Source organism: Buceros rhinoceros, unplaced genomic scaffold (genome assembly GCF_000710305.1).
Source record: "Buceros rhinoceros silvestris isolate BGI_N320 unplaced genomic scaffold, ASM71030v1 scaffold10930, whole genome shotgun sequence".
NCBI classification, from domain to species: domain Eukaryota; kingdom Metazoa; phylum Chordata; class Aves; order Bucerotiformes; family Bucerotidae; genus Buceros; species Buceros rhinoceros.
Genome location: NW_010389055.1, coordinates 45,577 through 67,554, shown reverse-complemented (window position 1 = coordinate 67,554; position 21,978 = coordinate 45,577). Strand labels below are relative to the sequence as shown.

The 21,978-nt window shown below is 41.8% G+C and overlaps 1 protein-coding gene across 1 annotated transcript in view; it reads right to left on the bottom strand.

Moving 5' to 3' along the window:
- The window catches only part of TGFBR3 (transforming growth factor, beta receptor III), a 69,442-nt gene extending 50,641 nt beyond the window's left edge, over positions 1 to 18,801 (bottom strand). The window contains exons 1-2 of the mRNA XM_010132686.1: positions 18,794 to 18,801; positions 16,666 to 16,861 (exon numbers count right to left, since the gene is read on the bottom strand). Of these exons, the coding sequence (XP_010130988.1) occupies positions 16,666 to 16,861; positions 18,794 to 18,801 (204 nt within the window). The remainder of the gene's footprint in view (positions 1 to 16,665; positions 16,862 to 18,793) is intronic.
- Between the last annotated feature and the right edge of the window lie 3,177 nt (positions 18,802 to 21,978).

Genomic DNA, 21,978 nt, shown 5'->3' with positions numbered 1-21,978 from the left:
ATTCCTGCACTCCTTAGTTTGCTCATGGGTAAGAAGGCAACAAAACACGTAACATGGAAATCATCTTCCTAGTCCTAAACTTGAGAAAAAAATATAGTTAATGGGATCACGCCTCTGCAGCAGCCTCTGTCACTCTATTCCTTGGCAAATATATTCCCTGTTACTATATTTCTTGGCATAACAGTCCTCAGCACCAACTTGGTTTTCCAGTTTAAAAAAAAACCCCACAGCTGCTCAAAAACTGCTCAGGACCATCTTGTCATTGTATTTTTCATAATTCGTTTTTGCTTCAGAGCTAGCACTGATGAGCGGCTGGGTAGCCTCGCCTGAACGCTCCCACTGAGGAGCTGTACAAAATTAACAGACTCCTCATGGTGTAATTATTTCCTCCCCTAATATTTATGACTGCCCCCATCACTGTCTGCCCTTGATGATACACAAGCAGTAGTACCTATTAAAGACTTTTTCCTGGTCCTTGGAAAGATTTTAAAGCAAACTAGCACTCAAAAGTTTTTGGCCAATAACCTAGCTGCCAAGCATACGGCTTTTACCCGATGTAACAGCAGTCGGTGGGCTATCACACACAAATTTCAGCTCGAGCAAGGAAGGCATAGTCAGAACGGCTCACCAGAGAGGCAAGCGGTCTTTCTGTGTGGAAGGCAGCAGTTTGAACTGTGGAGTCCCAGTAAGAGCCTGGTCTCCGACTGTGCACCAGGGGTACCGAAATGCCTCTTCCACTCCTGCTTTAGAGATCGAAAGGCTTAATGGCACTAAGGTGTTACGAGCTTATGAGGTTGACACAGGTTCCACACTTCAGCTGTACCGACACCTTCAGCGTGACACACACTCTCTCTCTCTCTCTAGCTCTACCTTGTTAAGCTTTCTGCCATCACATCCATGCTCCCAACCTTCTTGCCTCTTTGCTAACTTCTGGCATGGCTGCCTCCATCCACAGCGCTGCAGCAGCAGATGTTCACCCCTACTCTCTACAGCGCACTCTCACCATAACATCATTTCTGCTAGTGTCCCCACTGTGGCTATATATTGGCTGAATCCTAAGTGATGTACCTAATTCCCCCGGCCACTTTTCTGTTCCATCTTAGTTGTGAGCTCTTCGGGGCACATCCTTTCTCAAATGTGTAGATAGTTCACAGCACCTTCTAAATGTTCCGCAAATTAATAGAAAGGTACTTGGAAAGGTACTGCATCACTTCAAACCACCAAACAAAATGTTTCTCATTAAAAGCAGAAGAGTTAGCTAGAAACTTTCCCTTTCTTCTTGTATTTTCACTGGCAAAATCCGTATTAAATATTTATGTGAAGCTGCTATTGCTGTGCCCATGTTATTTTTAAAACGTACTGACAGGACATTCATCAAACGGACAGCAGCATAACAACGGTGTAAGAAGATAAGCCAGTGTTGCCCAGTGCACCCTTTGCTCCCAGTGAAGGGCTCATCTGATCACCAAGCTGTTGCACAGCCAGCATTTTCATTGTGCAACCAAGTTAGGCCAGTGTGTGCACACGTGTGACAGCACTGGTCCTCTCAGCAAGGCTCAGCTTCAGCAGCTGTTTGTCACAGCAAAGCTTCTCTCCCAGACTTAGGTCTGCTCTTCACAGCTTCCTTTGGCACACACTGCTCCAAATAATACGTGACTAACTTGTGAGGAATACGACAACTTGGTCAATGATGAAAATAAAGATTAAAGCTATTCTTAAAAAAAAAAAAAAAACTTACAAACACAACCTACAAATTCACTATTAAAAAGCATACCAACAGCAAAGCACGTAGCTGCAACTAGGACATTAAAAGCCACCACAAAAAAAAAAAAAAGACTAAAAAAATACCACATTCAGAGGTGCCATGTCTACCAAACTTCCACTAGCATTACTCAGCCAGCTACATTTGCCTGTATTCATGCTCGTCACTACAGGCTGCAAAGAGTTCCTTCACGGTCTCTAGCAGCAGCACGGTTAAGGCGGCTGCAGAGCCTTCTCTGTCCCCAGAGATCAGAGTTTCAGGAAGGCTGAGTATCACCACAGAAACCAACCACAAAAACAGTCTACGGGCTCCTGCCCTGTTACTCTGCTAAAGCAATTTGTACTATGTGAAAAGCAAGGGCACAAACGCTGAAAACTGATCAAAGTAAACACTGCTGTTGAAGTCAAAGCAAAATGGTACTTTAAGGCATCAAATCACAGACTCCGGGTTTTGTTCTAAAGAGATGAAAGTCAAATGCCAAGGATTTGTAAGGTTGAATAAACTATTCCAGTGTGAAGGCCCTTAGATAAATTCATAGCACGTTTTCCAAAACAGCCATTACAAATTTGTGCTAATAAACCAGGACAAAATATGCTGTGTTGCACTGAATTACACTGCCCAGGCTAGGACAGCTGTTGTCTAAAAGAGAAGAGAAATACGAATTTTAACTCCCATATAACATATCTTCGGCGTTACAAGCGGTGCACTAAAGATGGATCAGGACAGCTTAACGCGCGGCTTAGCTGCAAAGATTATTAGGACAAAGCTGGCAAAATTTAGAACAGAAATTTGAAAATTTATGCCTATCACTGCCCTCTGTAAGTGTTTTCACTCTTTTCATTAATATATTTATTTATAGGACATACATTATTCTGGTATTGCAACAGAGAAACTAACATGAAGAAACTTATCTTTACAGTTCACTAGTGTATATTGTCTGGTATAAGAGGTTTAGGATTTCTGTTGCCAATACCTTGGCTATAAAATAATTCAGTCAAGAATTAATCCATGAATTCACTTAAAGTGGCAGGATCTAGTACCATACTGCTTTTCAAATGTGCTTATCAATCATTTTGGAAAGGATCTCCAGGTCATTTCTTTTCTTTCGTAGGTGAAGATGAAGAAAAAAGTGTGTTTATTCTTCAGGCAAGGACTGTGAATTCAAAATGGAACAATCCCGTCCCCCCTCATATTTTTCCTACGCTCACTGAATATTGTGTTACAGGTGCGATACCAAGCCAGCTATAGTAGATCGCGAAGTCCAGCTTTTGGGAGCAAACAGTTTCCAAGAGAGTTTGATGATTTTTCCAAGAAACACAAAATACATTCACATGGAGTTACTGCCTGAAGATAATTTTGCTCAAAGAATTACGTATTTGCACTCTTAAGTCAAACAATTGTATAAGCAAGTTCCTATAAGCACGAGACCCCAACGCTTCCCTTCTGGGAAGGTTCTCTAGCGCAAACTTTGGTTTGTACAGGGCAAGCACCTATTTTTTTGAAAACTCACCCCAGCAATGAAGAAGATCTTCAGAACAGCATTAGAGAAATAAATATGTCCAGGAAAATTGCAATGCCGTTAAAAACAAGCACTCATACCCACACACAGTTCCTTTTTCTCCTCCGGAACTTGAAGCTGTGCTATCCTTGTAGCCCTTGGCAGAGATGCACCACGCTTTCTTCTCTCTGCCAGGCCAGCGCCAAGGATGCTGCTGGCGAAGGATCTGCTCCTTCATGAGAGAGCAGAGGGGCTGCGATGCATGAGACACACATAGGGAGGGAAAGCCCTTTTCTTTTTGTGTTACTGTCAGGATGAGGTGCAACTCAGTTCTTAAGGAACAGGTCTGAGTCTCTGGTAGCATTCACCAGGCATGTTGAGGACTGAAGTTTATTTCCAAGGTTCAGGTAACACTAATTCTAAAATCAAGCCTTTGCTTGTTTTATCCTAAATACGTGGTTGCAAATGATTGGCATTGCCTGGACCTTCTCACCCTCACTCTTACAGAGGAATCAGACTGACAATCAGCAGTGACAGCTCAACAGGGAAACTCATGGGAAAGATTCACCCTGGCATAATTGCACTGAAGCTACTGCCATTAACCCAGAGACTGATGTGGTCCCATGTTACCTCATAAAAAAAAGAATACTATTGTGCAGTCTGTTGACCCTTATCATCCACTGAAAAGAAGGCAAGAGGACAGAAAGGCTGATAAGGACTACCCAGCTATGATCTACAGCCCACTGCATGCTCTTCATTAAGAATACTGCCAGAAATCTTTGACCAAAAGGAGGTTGAAATATCCCCTTTTTCTTTTCTATTTGTCCTGCCACAGGGGCTATAGGTCAGGGTGCACTGTGCTAGACAGAGACAGTTCCCTACCCAAAGAGCTTACAAATCAAGACATTCAACTCCTGCACCACAAGAGCATGCCAACATCTACTAACAAACTATTCTGAAATATGCATGATGTTCCCAGAGAGCCACTTTAACATGAAGATGCACTAGTAACGATTCAGAGGAGAAATGGCAGCCCCAACATATGTATTCCAGGGGAGAACTTTGCCCTCAGTGAGGATGGAGCATCAGCCCTGCTTTTGGCACCTGTTACACTCAGAGAAAAGCAAAGTACTCGAATGGACATAAAGTCTTTAACGAAGGTCTAAGGTTTACCCTCAGAACCAGCTTGAAAGCCCACACACTAACAGTAGTTGTATACGACAGTATGATGAAGAGTTCACTAGACTAAGAACTTGCAGCATATTCAAATATCATCTGGAGATCTCCCTCTAGTTTAAGTTCTGGTACCTTTTTATCCCTAAACATTAAATGACCAAGCTGAGGATCTGAGTAATAAGACGGAATTACAGCACATTTGGATCTCCTCATATAGATTCATAATTCAGCTGCTCCAGACAACACACTAAAAAAGGCAAATTACAAGTAAAATTTAGTACTATAACATTATCACATATATCACATGTAAGATGAGCACAGTAAAGTACAGAACAGCAGCATGCTGTATGGCATCCAAACACGCTGCTCAGTGCCTGGCAGCACCAGTGATGCTTTCTCCTCGGAAGTATAAGAGTAGGCAACGATGCTGATAAGTTTTTACTGGAAATGTAGTGATCACGTACCCATTCAGAAAGCACCACAGCTTGCACAGTGTCAGAAAGTTTTGACACAAAGTGACATTACAAAATAGTGCTTTTAACTTCATGAAAATGTTGGACTATTTCTGCCCACAGCTCTGTCACATAATTTATCTTCAGACAAAAACATAGTCAGTTAATTTCTAGTTGTTATTTCAAGTTGAGCTGCCAAATGCAATCATGTTATGTTACATGCTAGTCATCTATGCAAATAACTAGGTAATTTAAAAAATTATTTTTAGCTATGTCTGATATAAATAATATAATTAACATTAATATAATAATATAACATTAATAATAATTTAGCTATTCCTGATATAAATAACTTGTCCATTTGCCAAGACAGTTATTGAAGTGGTATTTGCATTAGAAAGAGGTGTTACTTTCACAGAGCAAGAACAATAAAAGTGAAAAAACCTTGAGGCTTTGTAAGGACAGCTGTTTCAGAACACAAAAGGAAATAACTGTATTAGCACAAGTCATCCACTGATAGAGGTACCTTTGTGACAATGATCTTCAAAGTATAACCCAAAGCGTTTACTGTGAAGTTCTACGTAGAGATCACGCAAACATGTCAGCTGCCCACTTTAACTTTGTTTACCTGAATAATACAAGAACCAGCTTTCCCTGTATATATATAAATCAATCCAGTTTTTATGTCTTCAGTGTTATCTCATACATGATGGAGCTCAAAAAACCAGAGTTCTCCTGAAAAATAAGAATTCCAAAAACTTCTGACTGCAGCAAAGCAAGCAGATAGTCTCTGCACAATCCTCTCTGCTGAGCTCTGCCAACAAAATCTAACCTTCACTTGCTCTCCGCACTTCGGGCACCTGCAGAGCAAGGGATGCCCACAGTGACTAAGCCTGCAGTTTGTTAAAAGGAAAGCCCGTGCCCACCAGTGCAAGGCTGGCACTGAGCCAAACTAGACACTCAGAGTCCCAAAGATCAAGCGAAATCATTCGTGCCATCTGCCCTTCCACAAAGTATTCAGGCTTCCCGGCACTTGAGACCAAAAAAATCCCGATGTTTCACTCAGCTTTGCATAAATCAGTAGATGTCAATACTGTTCACATGCCACACAATGAATCCTATGGGGAAAGACCTCCTTTTATACATTTGTGGGAAAATTTCTTGTTGGCTTTATATCTGTTTAAGGGCACCGGACCCATTCCTGTAAGCTACAAAGTACAGCATCTCTCCTACTGTCATTAAATGGCCTATTCACAAAATGGTAACACATCCGACTGAGTTTTCTTCAACAATTAGGGTAGAAGACTCATGTGAAAAGGAAATATTTTCCCAGACAATATTCTATTCTGCCCTTACGTGTACATACATTGCAGATCTAAGTTTCTCTTTGGTGAATCAGCTGGGCTGCAAAGTAAGTTTAATTTTATACTTCCCTTCTCTCATCCTTAAACTATTACCAGATAGTCACGTAACATAGTGCCCAATGCTCTGAATAAACAAAGGTGGGCTGCAGGGGATCACTACTGTGTTGGAGGATATACGAGTACAACCAAAAAGCATCTCCTGTCCCAAAGAAAACGCTTCTTGAAACGACAGATAAAAGATGGGTAACAAACTTCTGCCAGGACCATTTTCCTTAAATGCATTTGGGGCATTCTGAACAATCTACACAGGCTTTTCCAGGTGAACACAAGTTTCCGTTGCCTGTATTTTCAGCAAGTTAGATAGGTGCTAGCCACCCAACCAGAAAGTACGTAGCTGCATTAATAAACCACTACCGTATTGATACAGCTTGAGTCCCAACAGATTTCATTAGTCACACAGCTCAGTATGATTCGACCTGTGGGTTCAGCATTGGCACTACCTCATTTCTGACAGGAGACACAGCAAGTTCATTGCTCCTCTCAGCTGCCAAGCACCACGCCGATATGATACCGTGTGCTATGTTACAAGAACATCATGGAAAAACTGGAATCTGAATACAGAACTTCCATCTGTTCCATCCTAAACAGATGAACGCCCTGTTTTAAAAGCTGCAGGTGGGGAAGGGGAAGAGGCTGAGACAATGAGGCTTCACAAAGCAAGAAAAGATTACAAACAAACATGAAATAGATGATGGAAAGACTGCAGGACAAAGGATCACGCTCCACATAAACCAAATTGCTCCTCAAAGGTTTTGCAGCCAGACCACACATAGATCTAGATGATGGGAAAAAAGAAACATCATTCCACAGGTGTCTTTTAGAGAAGCACAGTCACATCGGGAAGCGTAGAATGTGGAGTCCACATTTCATAGGACATGTAAAACTAAATTCCTGCTTTCCAAGCCAGAGTAAAGAACAGCATGTGTGCATGACTCATGAACTAAAAACCTCAGCAGCAGCACCAGCTTTAGGAAACAGCTTTGTTTACTTTATTGTTAGTAATCCATCAGCCTGAGTAAGAGTTGGTGCAAGTGTGTGTCTCTAACATATACACTCTCAAATGCTATTAGAAATTAAACACAAGGGAAACTGCTTTCAGAAGATTAAAAGTAACTGTAACCAAATCATTCTCTCTACTCCCCCGGGGCAGGTCTTCGCTCTTCCCCCTTTATTTTTCTGTTTTCAAACTTCAAAAAATAATCAGACTTTTTTACCTTCTGTACAATCCAAACAGCATTTCGGGAATATTTCAAAGAATTAATTCATGCTACTGACTACATGGAAAAAAGGAAAAACAAAACCGCAAAGAACACCAAGCCCCTAAGAAACTGAATTTTCTATTTAATCAGGCCTATCCATATAAGTAAGTCTACTCCCATCTTTATATATTTGCAGAATCAAAGCCAAGAAAACTGACAAAATCTTCAGAAGACATTACTGAGGCTGTCACGCAAGTATTTTCTTGCACTATGATGCCATTCCATGCCCTACTTATCTGCACTGTCTTGCTGATTCTTGCTTGGAAACAGATACTGAAGAAAATACTGGGTTCCTTTCCAGTTAACGGTATAAGAATGGACTGCTGCTCCTTGTGTGCAGTATTTTTCCACGTGGCTTCAGGTGCGTTTTCAGTGGCCAATTCACATCATCGCAAGTAAGTCTTGAAACTCAATTAGTGGGGAAAAAAGGCACGTTCCAAGGGTCTATTCTGAAAAGAACCTTCAAAGCAAGTGCCGCTGTGCTCCTCTGCAAAACTGATGTCATACAGGGTCACATTTCCCAACAGGCTTCAAAACTTCATTTATATATTTGCATGCACTAGCAGATCACGTCTGTGTAGAAGAAATGAAGACTCTTACTTCCTTGGGTGAGTGAGCCAGACTTCCACCAGTCTTGCGGGTTACAGAATGCTGGTCATCTCTGGAAAGGTGACAGGTTTTAATCCAAACCATTCTGTGGTTCTATGATGAGATTTGGGTCATTGTCAAATGTTACCTCTCATCTAGAAACACTAACTACTGCCGCCGTCATGTTTATCACATACAGCATGAGCTCCATCATAATAAGAATATTTTTGTATTATAAATTGCCATGGCAATTGTTAAAGAGACTATAATTCCTCCAAACTTTTTCAAGCAATTTAAGTTTCAGATATTTTTTACCTCATGATGGTAAATTTTTGCATGTTCTCCTTTAAATAACAAATTCTATTACTGTAGAAGTACTCTGTTTATGTTTTACAGGGAAAATAAGAGACTCTCTTAGAGAAACATAAACTTGAGTATACGATAAGTGTTATCAAAAGCATGATCTACATAAAAAACCCCCACAATTAAAACATTTGTTACTCTTCTCATAACTTGCTACCACAAGGTTTTATTTTTCATCTGATACAGGAGCATAGCTGTCAGGCACAGCAAGCTCTACACAATTTGTGTCGGAAATTTTCACCAAGGCAGGGAGGCTGGAGAAGAACAACATTAATTACAGCTTTTGGTTCAAACAGACACTCCAGAGAACAACATAAACATGACCACTTATAACAAGTGTTGCTCCAACACCCCCCACGCACATTACGAGCCCAAAGCAAGAGTGGAACCTGCCCATCGAGTCCGTGATATAAGCATACTCCTGGAAATGTCATCACTTCCTTAATTATCTTTTCTTGGGTAAGTAACTACAGACAAAGCAGTAATTTATAAGTAATCCAAGGAACGTCAGATGGAAGCTTTCAGGAGGGAACTGGAGACCAAGAATGTGAATCGCAGTTTATGGGCAAATCCAAAACGCAGGCACCTACCTAAAAGAACGTGTGAGCGCACACAAACAGCGTGCTTACACACACGAGCAGAGGGGGAAGAAGAGTCTGTCTACTAAAAGCTGCACAGCCCCGTTTCTCTCTTCAACACACATCAGTACCTGCAAGCACTCGCAGCAGAGGAAAACAAGAGAATCCAATTTTCGGTTTCTAACCATTACTTTTAAATAGCAGTCAGCAAAACTGGAAAATGTGGGTGATCAGAAGAGTCATTCTGACATTTTTCCTTTTGCACCCTCCGGCCTTCAGCGGTGGGCCTTGGCATGGCTTCACTCACCATCCCGCGCAGCTCTCAAACTGACAGCAGATCTCAGTTTCTGCGTACAGCAAATAGACCCATTTCTAAAAATGGGAAATACTGAGGGTTCGCACAGCACTTTCCAAGTCATGAGAAGTCACTGCTGCCTCTTTAACAGTAGACACACATCAAGCCACGCTGCAGGAGAGCGGGCTCTGCACAGAGAGGCTCCTCCGTCCGACACACGACTTCCTCTGGCAATTGTGATGGGCAGAACTTGAAACGATTGTGAAATCCAATGACCAGAGATGGCTTAATCCAATCCTGAGATGGCTAAAAGCAACCCACAAAGACCACAGTCCAGAGCAAACAAGATGAGAAAGCCATATTTTAAAAGGCTGGATTTTATACAAGCATAGATGCTTCAAAGAGCTAATGAAGAGGGGGAAGAAGGTTGTGAAGGCTCTTTAAGGAACTAAGGTGGCTGTTAGCGTGTTTTTTAAAGACGTGGTAATGTAGTGTCCATCAACTGAGGAAATTAAGACATCAGTGTCACTTCAGCATATTAGCTTACATGAGAGTTGCAGCTTGCATTAGACACAGCATCATCTCAGAAAGACACTGAACAATTACAATTTCTGTGAAGTACACTGCCAATATCTTATAATGTGATAAAATCACATTATAAATCTTATAATTATTATAAATCTTATAACTGTCTATCATGTGCTTCACTTTTGACTCAGCCCAGTACTCTGGCAGCCCAGAAAGGGCTCCTGGGCAAGGCTGTTGGGAAAGGGAGTAACAGCAGCTTGTGAAACCACCCTGGTCAGGCAGTAGAACCACCACAGGCTGTGTGCAGGCTTTGGAAACTATCCAGGATCAAGAAGTGCATGTGATGAGGGACTACTGCTTTCCAAGCAACAAATACAGCATGTTCCTAGAGTACATCTCCTACAGCGCCTCTCACAGCTCTGAGACCTCACTGGCACCGAGAACTGGTGGAAACACTGGGCTTCCCATTCTTGATCTTCTGATGTAGACCCCTTCCCTCGCTCTTACAAGTGGTATGCAAAGCACTGTGAAAGAACAAATGTGATAAACCGCAGCGGTCAACCTCAGGCTTGACAGAGGGGTTTGCAGGTGGCCAAACTCATTTTTCACTGCCACTGTGCAGGTTCTGACTGGACTGATACTATTGCCTCTGCATGACTGTGAGCCACAGATCATTAAGGAGCAAGCAGTAACAGGGTGAAAGTGATTCTGTTGATCTTGATGGGCTCAGCACAACAGGAGAGCTGGCCTGCATATATGAGGTTGAAGGTAGCCGAGCGTTATGGAAAACGTTAATATTAGACACCCACCCAGAAGCAGAGACGGTATCTTAAAACGTCCCACAGAAAACTGCAGTACAAAAGTAAATACCACTTCTTAGTTATGTAGGACCAGGAAAGAGCTACAGCCCCACTGAATCCCTGAAAGATGCTGCAGCCAGTACGAGCAAAGCATAGCATATGTGCCACAGCAAAACTACAAAGTCAAACACAGGAAGCACAGAGCAAGAACATTTCACTTCACACACTGCTCTGGAGTCTGTCCACATGCAATACTGACTTGGCTGGCCACACCACTTAGGGTGTCAGAGCAAGTGACAAAGACAGTCTTTCCTGAAAGACACTCTGTTGTTGGCTGACTCGTGAAGCTGGATGAGGTCAGCCCAGACTTTCACCAAACCTCTCCCACATTGCAGTCATCTTTTTAGATTTTACCTTCCTACACATGGAAGAAGATCCTTTGCCACCAGGTTACCAGTCCTTTCTCATCTGAAGTCTCACCTCAGACTTCTCCAACTCCAGAAAGACTAAGCGTCTTTACCATCTCCTCTCCTTCGTCCCCAGAAAGACTGGGCAGCAACATAGTCACCTACACCACTCTTCTCTCAAGCCATCTCTTGGTTCTTGCCACTCCTGGATCAAAAACCCTGCATACACGTGCACGGCCACTTGTAAGTCTGTTGCCCTAGTTCGGTATCTATTACTGCTGCCAAACAAAGGTGGTCAGAAAGTGGAGAGGCAAGAACAGCAAAATACCCTTACAATGTTCTCTTAGCAGAAGCACAGGCATGGTGCTTTATCTTTGAAAGCTTCTTCTAAAGCAGTAACTATTTTTCTTCAAAACAAAGGCCTTTCGCCTACCAGAAGGACCAAACACACCCACGTGCAGCAGCACAAGCCTCCCACTGTACCGCAGTAAAAGAGCAGAGGGCAGAGGCAGCGCAGTCTGGCAAACCCAGCAACATGCCCTTCATTTCCCAGACTAATTCTGCACCACATACCCTGGTCAGCTCACCAGAAACATCAAATTTGTACAGCTAAGTGATCTGGCAATGCACAGATCCAGTACTAATGTTAGTGAAGTCTGTGGTCTTACTCAAAAGTTTAATCTCACAGAAGTAAGAAACTCTTTATTCTTGAGCCTTTTATTTTAGTATGAGTTTAGGACTGCACAAGTTAATTATTCAAGTATTTTAATATGGACTATTAAACCCAAGCTGCAGAGTGCTTCAAAAATTCAAAACTAGCCCATCTTGTCAGTTTTGGAGCAGTTGGTCAAGCTGATACCAAGAGCTCAGCACTAAAAAGCCAGAGTAGAAAAAGAAGCTGACCTTATTTTTCCTGATCCTGACGCCTCAGAGAACAGCCTAAGTGGACATTTGATTGGTATTAAATAGAAACTTGTTTTAACAAATGTGCTTTTAGAGAAAGAAATAAACAAAATTAAATCAACAAATAACTAGGAACAAAAACCTCACTAACTCCAGATGTCAAATAATAAACCTTGAATTCCCTTCCTGCCTGCCGTCAGGACAAGACCTCCAGGCCCCTCTGATCGTGGCTCTGGTGCAGCAGGTCAGCGCGTTTACACCACGCCTAGAAAATGGACCCTTTGTCATCGCTGAATGTCAAGGCTGTCCCCAGATCTCTGGATACCTGAACATGAAACAAAACATTTTTCTCTGAGATAGTCTTGGGTAAGGCTGAAAATAGTTGAAATGAACACACTGGGAAATACATTAAATACGTGGAAAAATGGGCAAAATGAAACAGGTTTTCACCCCCCTCATTGTCCAGATCGTCATAGTCCTAAACCACAAAATCATCATGACACAGAAGAATTATTCTGAATTCAGGATGCACTGCAAAAGTCGGGATGTGGAATTACATTATCAGGTGACTGTTTCAGACTGGGTTTTTTCTGCCCCATTTTTACAACTTAGAGGATCTCTTCAGAAAGCACTTAAATAATTTTGCCCATCATTTCATGACTTTTAAAGAGGCCAGGTCAGGAACCTGAGACACGTCACTATAAGGAGTATTATAATCAGCCAGGTCCACAAGAACTAACGGGTGTTTCAATATCAGGTTTGCTCTCAAAGGAAAATATTTTTTTATTACAAAATTATTAAAATAAAAGAGCCCTTGATTTTCCTGCCTTCATTTCACATAACACATGTTAGACATCTGTATCCAGCATAACATCTTAAAGCTATTGAGGATGAGGATGTCAATGAAAACAATAGTGAATCAATTGCCAGGAACTCTGATTACATGTATTCATATGTATTCAGTCCTGAGTATTCACATGAGATTAATTTTATATGCTCCTCCTTAAGCTATTTCAATTGTGGGTGTGTACCTGAAGCAGCTCAGGGAAATTCAACTGACAGGTTAAATAAGAGAATCCTCTACTAATTTAGGACTTGATAATGTATCTAAGGAGTGACTTTCATCTTAAAATAATTTTTATGTTTTTCTATACACATTTTCCTGGTGCAAGTCTCGAGTTTCCAAGTGCCTCTGCAAACAACAATTCTTTCTCATAACTGAACAAGGACGTCCATGAGAAAGCAACTCTCTCTTTTCTAAAACCTAGGAAACTGAAGCAGTGAAGATACAATAACTTTCTCTGGCTTTGGGTAAGAGCTCAGTAGTTCCTGGCTTTCAGCTGAGACCCAGGTCAGTACAGAAACGCACACATGCACTCAATTCCCCAGGAATACTTGATCAAATAAAACAAACAAAAAAGGCTTGCATTTTTCATGCCAAGTTCAATATAAACACTTGTGACTATTACATGCACCCGTATTCTATTTCCTATGATAAAGCACGGCCAATATGAATTGTGATAAAAGACACTTCTAAAAAATACTTGAAAAAGATTGGAACTTTTGGGGTTCTTACTTGAAGAAAGTGTCTTCACAGTATCAACAAACAAGATGTCACCACAACAGTAAAATACAAATGCCTTGAAGATCACAGATATGATTACAGCATTTCACAAGATGATCTTATATTTACTAGATTGCAGTCTTTCAACATGAAAGTGCTAAAGCACTGATTTAGTTTTGCAAAGTTTGTTCAGAATACATAATCCCATACATTTCCAGTCCATTAATTTTTGTTTCCAGTCTACAGGGAAGAAAAAGCCCTCAAACCTTACTCATCTTTACAGAAAAGCTTGCACGTGTTACAGGAGGAACACTCGCCCCTGTCACACCCTCCCCCCACAGCCAATGCTTGTTGTCTGTATAATTACATGTGTGAAATTAATGCACACTTGTGTGTTACGTATTTATGAGAACCAGGGTAACTGCGCAAGTATGTTTAATGCATGAGCCCACCAAAGAATTTGCTAGGGGAAGTTTATACTCCTCTTAGCAAGTAAGGAATGTGTAATTCAGCATCACCTAGCACAGGGCAGGTTAAAACCAAAACAAAACCCAACCTCCTCCCAAAGCATGCCTTCACTTAAAGCTTTTCACATCTTGCATTCCACATTACCAGAACTTCGGTCAACCTCTGAACAAACCTCTGAGCGATTTAAACATGCTTTTGATGCTGCTGAATCTAACTGATGTACTGTCAAACAAAAATATTGTTTTTATTCTGGAGTGTACTGGAAAAACTTTATGATAAACAAATCTCTACCATTGCTATCAGCACTCGCAGGCAACAGGAAATACCTCAGCTGGTAAATCAGACTAATATAACTTGAGGTGATGGGTACATTCTACTTTAAGACAAAAGGCCACTTGGAGTTGGTTTTTACAATAATGGAAAAGATAACATTTGCTCTGCTTTGTTTTCCAAGTCTGATCCTATAAGTAAAATACGATCCTTCCAAGTTGTTTACACTCTTCTGCTCAACACTGTCGCCAGCAAGCCTTGCTCCAGCTTCCTGTACATTTTTAGAGCAGCCACCTCCAAGGGCTGTGACTGGAAACTAGCTGGAAGATGGAGGCTAAGGGCTACAAATCGTGAAATATATCCTGTGCCCTACGCTTTGGTATACGGCAGAATGACAAAGGAGAGACAGCTTGGGGCAAACCGCTTTCTTACTGTAAGCATGTTAGGGGAGGAACAAGCAGCCTCTTTCTGCTAGACAGCAACGACTTTTATTCAAAGCCAAATACTTAAATCTTCTATCTTTCTGTCAAGAACAATTAGACAGTAGTGGCACAGCCTGCAACCTCGTGCAGGAGTGACTCTAGCTCACGTCATGTGTGCATAACTGCAGAAACTGCATTATTATGCAAGCAGTGCTGGAGCACCATACCGGAGGAAAAACACGGCTTATGCAAATGCACGCCTCGTTCTGCTCTCTGGGGAGGTACAAGTTCCAACTGCAGCCTGCTTCATCCAATTCCCCGGGCATCCTTTCGTAACAAAGGAGTTACAAGATCCCGCCATACCACGTCCCCACACTGAGAGCACTGTTCTGCCCATTTTTAATAAAATCTGTGATTACCCAGTGAGATTTACCCCTCATACTAAATTTGTCTATGACTTGTCAATGGATCTAAATGGTACTGAGAGAGGCACTGACAAACACATGGCAGAATTCTATAAGGCTGTTGAGTTTTCATAAAAAACTATGTTATAAGAAAAAAAAAAAAAGACCATAGATTTCAATTACAATTTGGTTTTCCTGCCCAGAGAACAGATCATACCCACACTTTTTGCAGGCACTCACAGTGCACTCATCAGGCTGATAACCCAGTGCCTGGCAAACTAAGAAAGGTTTTAAAAAACCAAAACCCAAACCAAAACAAATATAAAAATCTCCTCATTTCCTCTTTCTCAGCCCCACAAAAAAGAGTGTCGTTTTTCCTATTCATACAAAGACCTGACATTTTTGATAAAGGGCAGCCAATGAGATGCGTACTGAAAAAATAGTAAATAACTTCACTATTCACTAGACATTTCAGACAGTGTATATACTGCAAATGAAAACAACAGCCGAAGTTTCATGGATGCATACGATACACATTGAGCTGAACACCTCGTAATCCCAAACAAGGCTGCTACTGAAGTCAGTGGAAAGACTGACTCTGGACAAGAGTGTCTGCCTTTATTTAAATCACTCTAAAAGACACCACTTAAAAGTTTTCAGCACAGATTTAGCTTCTCTTTTACCAAGCTTCCACCTGCTAGATCGTCATCTTTGTTGTCTCATTACAAATTCTGCTAATTGTGTGCACACATGTTGCTCTCACCAGACACAGTACTAAGGATCTGTGTATATAACACCGTAAGAACATTAACTAAGAATCTCAGCTGTCATGGCATGCAATGTTTTCTTTCCACTTTGGCACTGTTTTGAGGTGTTTTGAGAGTAAACAGTACTGCACAACTTAATATCAAAAATGTTCTTCCTGTGCTGTTGCTTTCAGAGCAGCTAAAGTTCTTGCCAGTCACTCCAAGTGCAACGTACATAAATAAGTCATTGGACTGTACTTAAGCACTACCACAGTTAGCAACACTTGCTTTCGGTACAGCCATCCCCCCTCAGTGAAGCACTAAGGATGTATTACAGGGATGAAAGAATCTGAACTTAAATGTTTGTTTATTGCGGTCTTGGCAGGGATCCAAAGGGATTCATGCTAATTTACAACACATTTAGGTAAACGATCTGCTTTTGAAGACAGGCAATTCTGTAAAAGCCTCTTGTAGATTTAAATCTGTTTCTTATTTCCCTTGGCCAACCTACCACCTCTTTTAAGTATCCTTCATGGTTATGAAAGGTGATGGAGAAAGTGGCTGGGTATGGAAGCAGTTTACTCATATGACACACAAAGCACAGATGGACATTATCCACACAAATTGCACATGCTTCTTTGTAGTCTTTCTGGTCCCAATTCAGAAAAAACGTTATTTAGCAAATTAATGTAGAACTAATCCCATTTGCAGTCACACTTGTAGCCAGGGATCTGGATGAAAAGTAATTTCCCCTTTACCTCTCTTTCATGATGGCCAAGACCCTCGTCGGGATTTCTGAGATTGAGGATGTGCACCTCTTGCGGCAGGCCTGTGGTGCCTCGGCTTGCACAGCCAGATAAGACTGTAAAACTCTCCAGTAAGGCATGGACTGGGTGTGAATTGTTAACAGGCGATAAGACACATTCACTCCTAGGCACAGGACCTGCAGAGGAAGACACAGATGTGCATCATTTGGAGAAAAGAGCAACACACAACTGTCAAATAATGATCATTCTTTTTGTCACATGACCTAGAGCAACACAAGTAGAGGCTTCACATTCATTATCTACACAAAGAAGACATTTATTTTGACTCAATGACCTTAAATGTCTCTTCCAACCAAAACAATTCCATGATTTCCATTGCCATATTAAGTTCTGAATATGCTAACTCCTTTCTGAAAGTTCCATTTCTTGCTGAAAGTCTAAATTTCTTGCTGAAAGTCTAAATTTGAAGTATGAAATCAAAAATTGAAGGTAGTCTTGTCTTTACCAAGGAGGAAACCAAAGATAAAAAAAGCCAAAAAAATCCCAGTGACAGTGGTAGGAGGAACTGGTTCATCTGAGATATGAATTGTTTATGTCAGACATTGTTGTCTCCAAACACTGAAAAATGCAATCGTGTATATGTAACAATGAAAAGTTAATCTCTAGCATAAAGTTAATTACATCAGGAAGGATTTGGGCGAGTTGGATTTTTTACTTTTGAAGCAGTACTGATTTATAGCGAATGTTGTTCAAATACATTGTACAAAACAGCAGGCATCTGTCACATGATAAAACGAAATGTTTGTTTACTTGAGTCTATTCTGCGTCTGACAGCAATTATCTGCACTGATAACAGATATCCAGTCCAAAACAGAGTGTACGCCCTTTCAAGTAATCACCACAGCATGATGTAGTGCCTTCCTCTCGTATACTACATGAGACAGCAAGATGTGATATAGCAAGATAGCTGGAACATATGGAGCAGTTTACATTTAAACTGTATCTCAGGAAACTAAAGCAAGACAAATATTTATGAAAAGCAACCCTGCTTTTCCAAAACTACTCAAACTCACCCCTGACAGTAACAGATACAGTATGTTTTTGATTCAGAAGGTCGCAGGAGAACGTAATTGACTTAACCCCTAATTTGCACCAAAGTCACCCAGGCAACAATTAGACTCACGTGAACCTGTCAGTTCAGAGGCTGCAAGGCATAAAAGAAATATAAGCTAGAAGCACGATTCATGTTTTTTTCCCAGATAGTGCACATCTGCAATTAAATTAAAATGCTTCTTTCAAAAAAAGTTCAAAATGACAAAACCTCAACTGATCAAACGGCAGAGCTTTGTCTGGTTTTGTGACCTCTACATCCAGCTATTGTAGCACTAGAGACCATTTGACTTCGGTGTACACACATGTGATTTATTATACTAGCACTGACCTACACTTTGCTGGTTAAAAACAGTTCACTCGACACAGTTAGCAGTTACAGCTAGAAGTCAGAGTCCATCTTAAAACAGACTTCATCTGGAAAAAGCAAAGCCCCTAAGCATAGGGAGATTTCCGCAGTGCCTTGCCCTGCCAAAGGGGCCACCCGAAACCCTCCAGTACATTGTACATATCCTACCAGCTCCCGCAGAACAGCAATATTTGTCGAAGGCAATGCTCAAGGTGTAAATCACACATGGGGTACGGAGGATAAACAAACTTTCTGCTCTCTCTGTGACGAGCTTGGTAGTAGCACTGACCACCAGCTTGGAGGATTTGAGGTTTAGTTAGGGTTACAAATACACAGGCAAAATGAAACCAGTCCAAGCAATGATACACAGTTAAAAAAAAAAAATTACGAAAAAGTGGCCCTTTTAACAGTTGAAGACGTATTTATCATTTGTAACAATTTTTCCTGATTTACAAGTGCAGATCAGTACTAATCAATTAGCCCAGCCGCTGAGGTGTAAGTCCTGCAGCACGCCAGGTCCTACAACCTGCACAAAAGGCATTTCTAAACTCCACAGGCATTTCTGGGGCTGAGGTGAAAACAGAGAGCCGGGGAGGGATGGTTCATTAAATTGTTTCTTGCAGACCAGAATGAAACTGACATTTAAGATGCTTCTGTCATAAACACATTATGAGAAGAAAAAGGTCTAAGACTCACAACAAGGCAGAAACAGAACTGCTGATGAAAACATGTGCTTTCCTTAGCAAAGGTTTGGGAGAAAGAGCTAATACCCCTCTCGGCAGATAGATTACCTCATGAACACCTATTTCCCAGCAGTACATCTATGAACCATCCCCTCCAGCCTTCACCTGATCTTTATTCTGTACAAATTTGCCACAACAGAGGAGAAGACATCTGGATTTTTCCCTCACTTCCTACAAGGACTCATGCACACGAAGAAGATAGTGAACAGTACGTTCAGGCTGTCTGTAACTGCCTCTCTTGCCAGGACCTCAAGTGCACATTAAAGAAAGCCCTTCTTCCAAGGCCCCCTCTTCAGCTGGGTGTGCCAGACTGAAATACTCCTGGAGGAAGCAGAAGTTCACCTCCTGGATAAGCTCAGCCACGCATGGTTATCTGCACAGCAAAGGGCAGACTCAGGCATGCCCACTCTGTCCACGCTCAGTCCCAGCTGGATGCAGACCAGATCTTCTGCAGAAACTCCATCGCTCTGCTGGCAGCAAGCCCACACGGCTGTACCAGTCCTAAGCAGGGCTTGTCAAGCAGGGCTTACTGGCATAGGCCCATTCTCACACCAGCATAGCTGCGTGCCGTCTGGACACGTGCTGGCTCGTGCCCTGCTAGTCTGGGGCACATCACTTCTGTCAGCTCTGTTTTGATGGAAGAGGTGCACAGAGTTGCTGAAAGCTGCTCAGTAGAAGAAACCAATGTTTTGGGCAGTTATTGCATTTGGTAGAGTTGCTTTCAGACCAGCCTCTTGAGGGTCTGAGAGGCAGCCCTAGAAATCTGAACTGAAGATCAGAGTACCTGCTGCCAGCTGGCTCCACTGCATTCAGACCACGCATGCTGCAAGACTGCCCACATGCAAGGAATGACAATGGAGTAAATAACACAGGGTTTATGTTGCATTTTTGCAGTTTCACATAGGTGCCCATGTAGCTACCTCTCAGGCCATGCTACCCTTTCCCAGCAACTCAAGACGCTCGTGAACATTTCTCTAAAATGTGCTGTCAGTACTAAACAACAATCTTCATGCACAGGAATTTGCGTATTTGCCCAACCACTACACTGAGTGTGGTGCCATGCCCAGCATATGCTTGTATGCCTGGAGGTAGCGTCAAGCAAAAGGAAACATTTCTAGATCAAAGTTCACTGACGCTCAACCTGTACATGGCACGAGACAGTTCTTTCTTCCACCACCTTCTCTCTGTTTATGCTATATTTTAGTCTATTCTTACTCAGCACGCACCCCAGTGCTGTCTGAGCTATTTGCTAAATATTCATTAATAACATTTCTTTCCAGCACTTCCTACTCTACCCACAGATCTGGCCCTATTGCAGACAGGTAGGTGCCACTCGGAGGAACTGTCACTACAGTGGGAAGAGCTCTCTTTTGAAATTAGCTTCTCTCTGCTCTTCTTTGGCTCCCTTACAGACCCCTCCTGCTTATCTTCCTTCCTTCCGGCCACCCTCCTCTGACTGGAAAGCTAGTTACTTCCCCTAGGAGATTTAAATCTCTCAAAATGCCTACTTACCAGTCTGAAAAAACAAATAAAAAGGCCTTTCTATGGCACTACTAATCTGATTGTTTATTATCTCCACATCACCTCGTCTGTTTGAAAACCAACACGAAAATGCTGCCTCATCCTGCCTGGGCTTTTCTATTCTCCTGCTCTGCCCTGGACAAACACCAGCAGCGGGCTCTGCAGCTTCCCACTCCAGCCCCACATCCCATTCCTGCCAACCTCACCTGCATCGGCGACACCCGCATCCTGCCAAAATTCACTGTCATCGCTGTTTAAGGGCTAGGTCATCAATTAACACATCAAGATCGCATTATCAGCTCCAAACACGTACTGATAGCCTCTTGCGTTTCACCCCCATCAAAGTGGCATTTAAAGAGTCAAAACTATCTTCCAGTTTACACATCTCGGTGCCGCTACAAGCCTGTAGTCCCTTCGTTGCTGAGAATGTGAGCGTGCACACAGCCATCACTGGGCTCTTGTTTAACTTTGGAGCACGCATCCTTTTAACCTCGTTAGCGAATCTAGCCTCTTACCACATTAAATTTTAGTTGCTTAATGTCCACAAAGCATTTTGAAAATGGAAAGCAGTTTTATAAAAATCGCAGATAACGTATGTGTTTTACAATGACAAATGATTAGTGCGTTTAGAATTGTATAGAATTACTTAGCATTTAATTATTTTCCACTATCAATTAATAAGAATATTTTAAAGGAAGCCTTAATGCAGACCCAACCTTGCTTGATACTAACATCTGGAACATATTCAATACGATTCCAACATTCTTGTTTCCCATATCATCCATGCTACTAATGAGTACCATGTGTTCTGCTACTCCCTTACAGCAGAAATGGGAGTAAGACACTAAAGGGGATAATACAACAACCCAAGACCAACTCATAACTGTGATGGATTTTATTCAAATACTAATACACTTTCTGTTATATTTCCATGGAGATTGCTACAGTGTTGTCAGCTGAAAAGTGCGACCAGCTCCAGCAAATTGGAATGAATCCATGAATCTGTGCTGGGGGCTCCACAGCATGTTAGTGTGGTTCCTATATGCCACACCAGAGGATATAAGACACGCCGATGGGACATAACACTCTTGAGAAGAGGGGCAGATTTATTCTAATTGATTTTTGAATGAAGGAATGACACAAATCTAGTCATTATACATTAAAGACAAAAAAAAAATTCAAAATCCAGACTTGAGGAACACCAGGGACCTCTGTGCTGTCAGGTGCAAGTAATACAAATGACTGCAGATCCTGCTAGCATTTGTCACTTAATACACTGAAAAGCAAGTCTTAGAGGAGGCTGACTATTCAAGCAGAGGTTTCAGTATGCCCAAGTGACACGCTTTCTCACAAAACTTCATTTGGAGAAGGTTAATTTAAGGGCATTATTTTACATCAGCTAGTGCCAATGATGACTGGAAGGATGAAGAATAAAAGGAGACAGAATCCTCTAGCCTACTTTTGAATTACATCAGGGTTCTGTAAAAACAAGAGGAAGGGAAGCCATTTTCTCTTGAGCTGAAAAAGCTGAAGATTCACTGCAGAGTACTTGGGTAGACTTAGTAATAACTTCTTCCTATA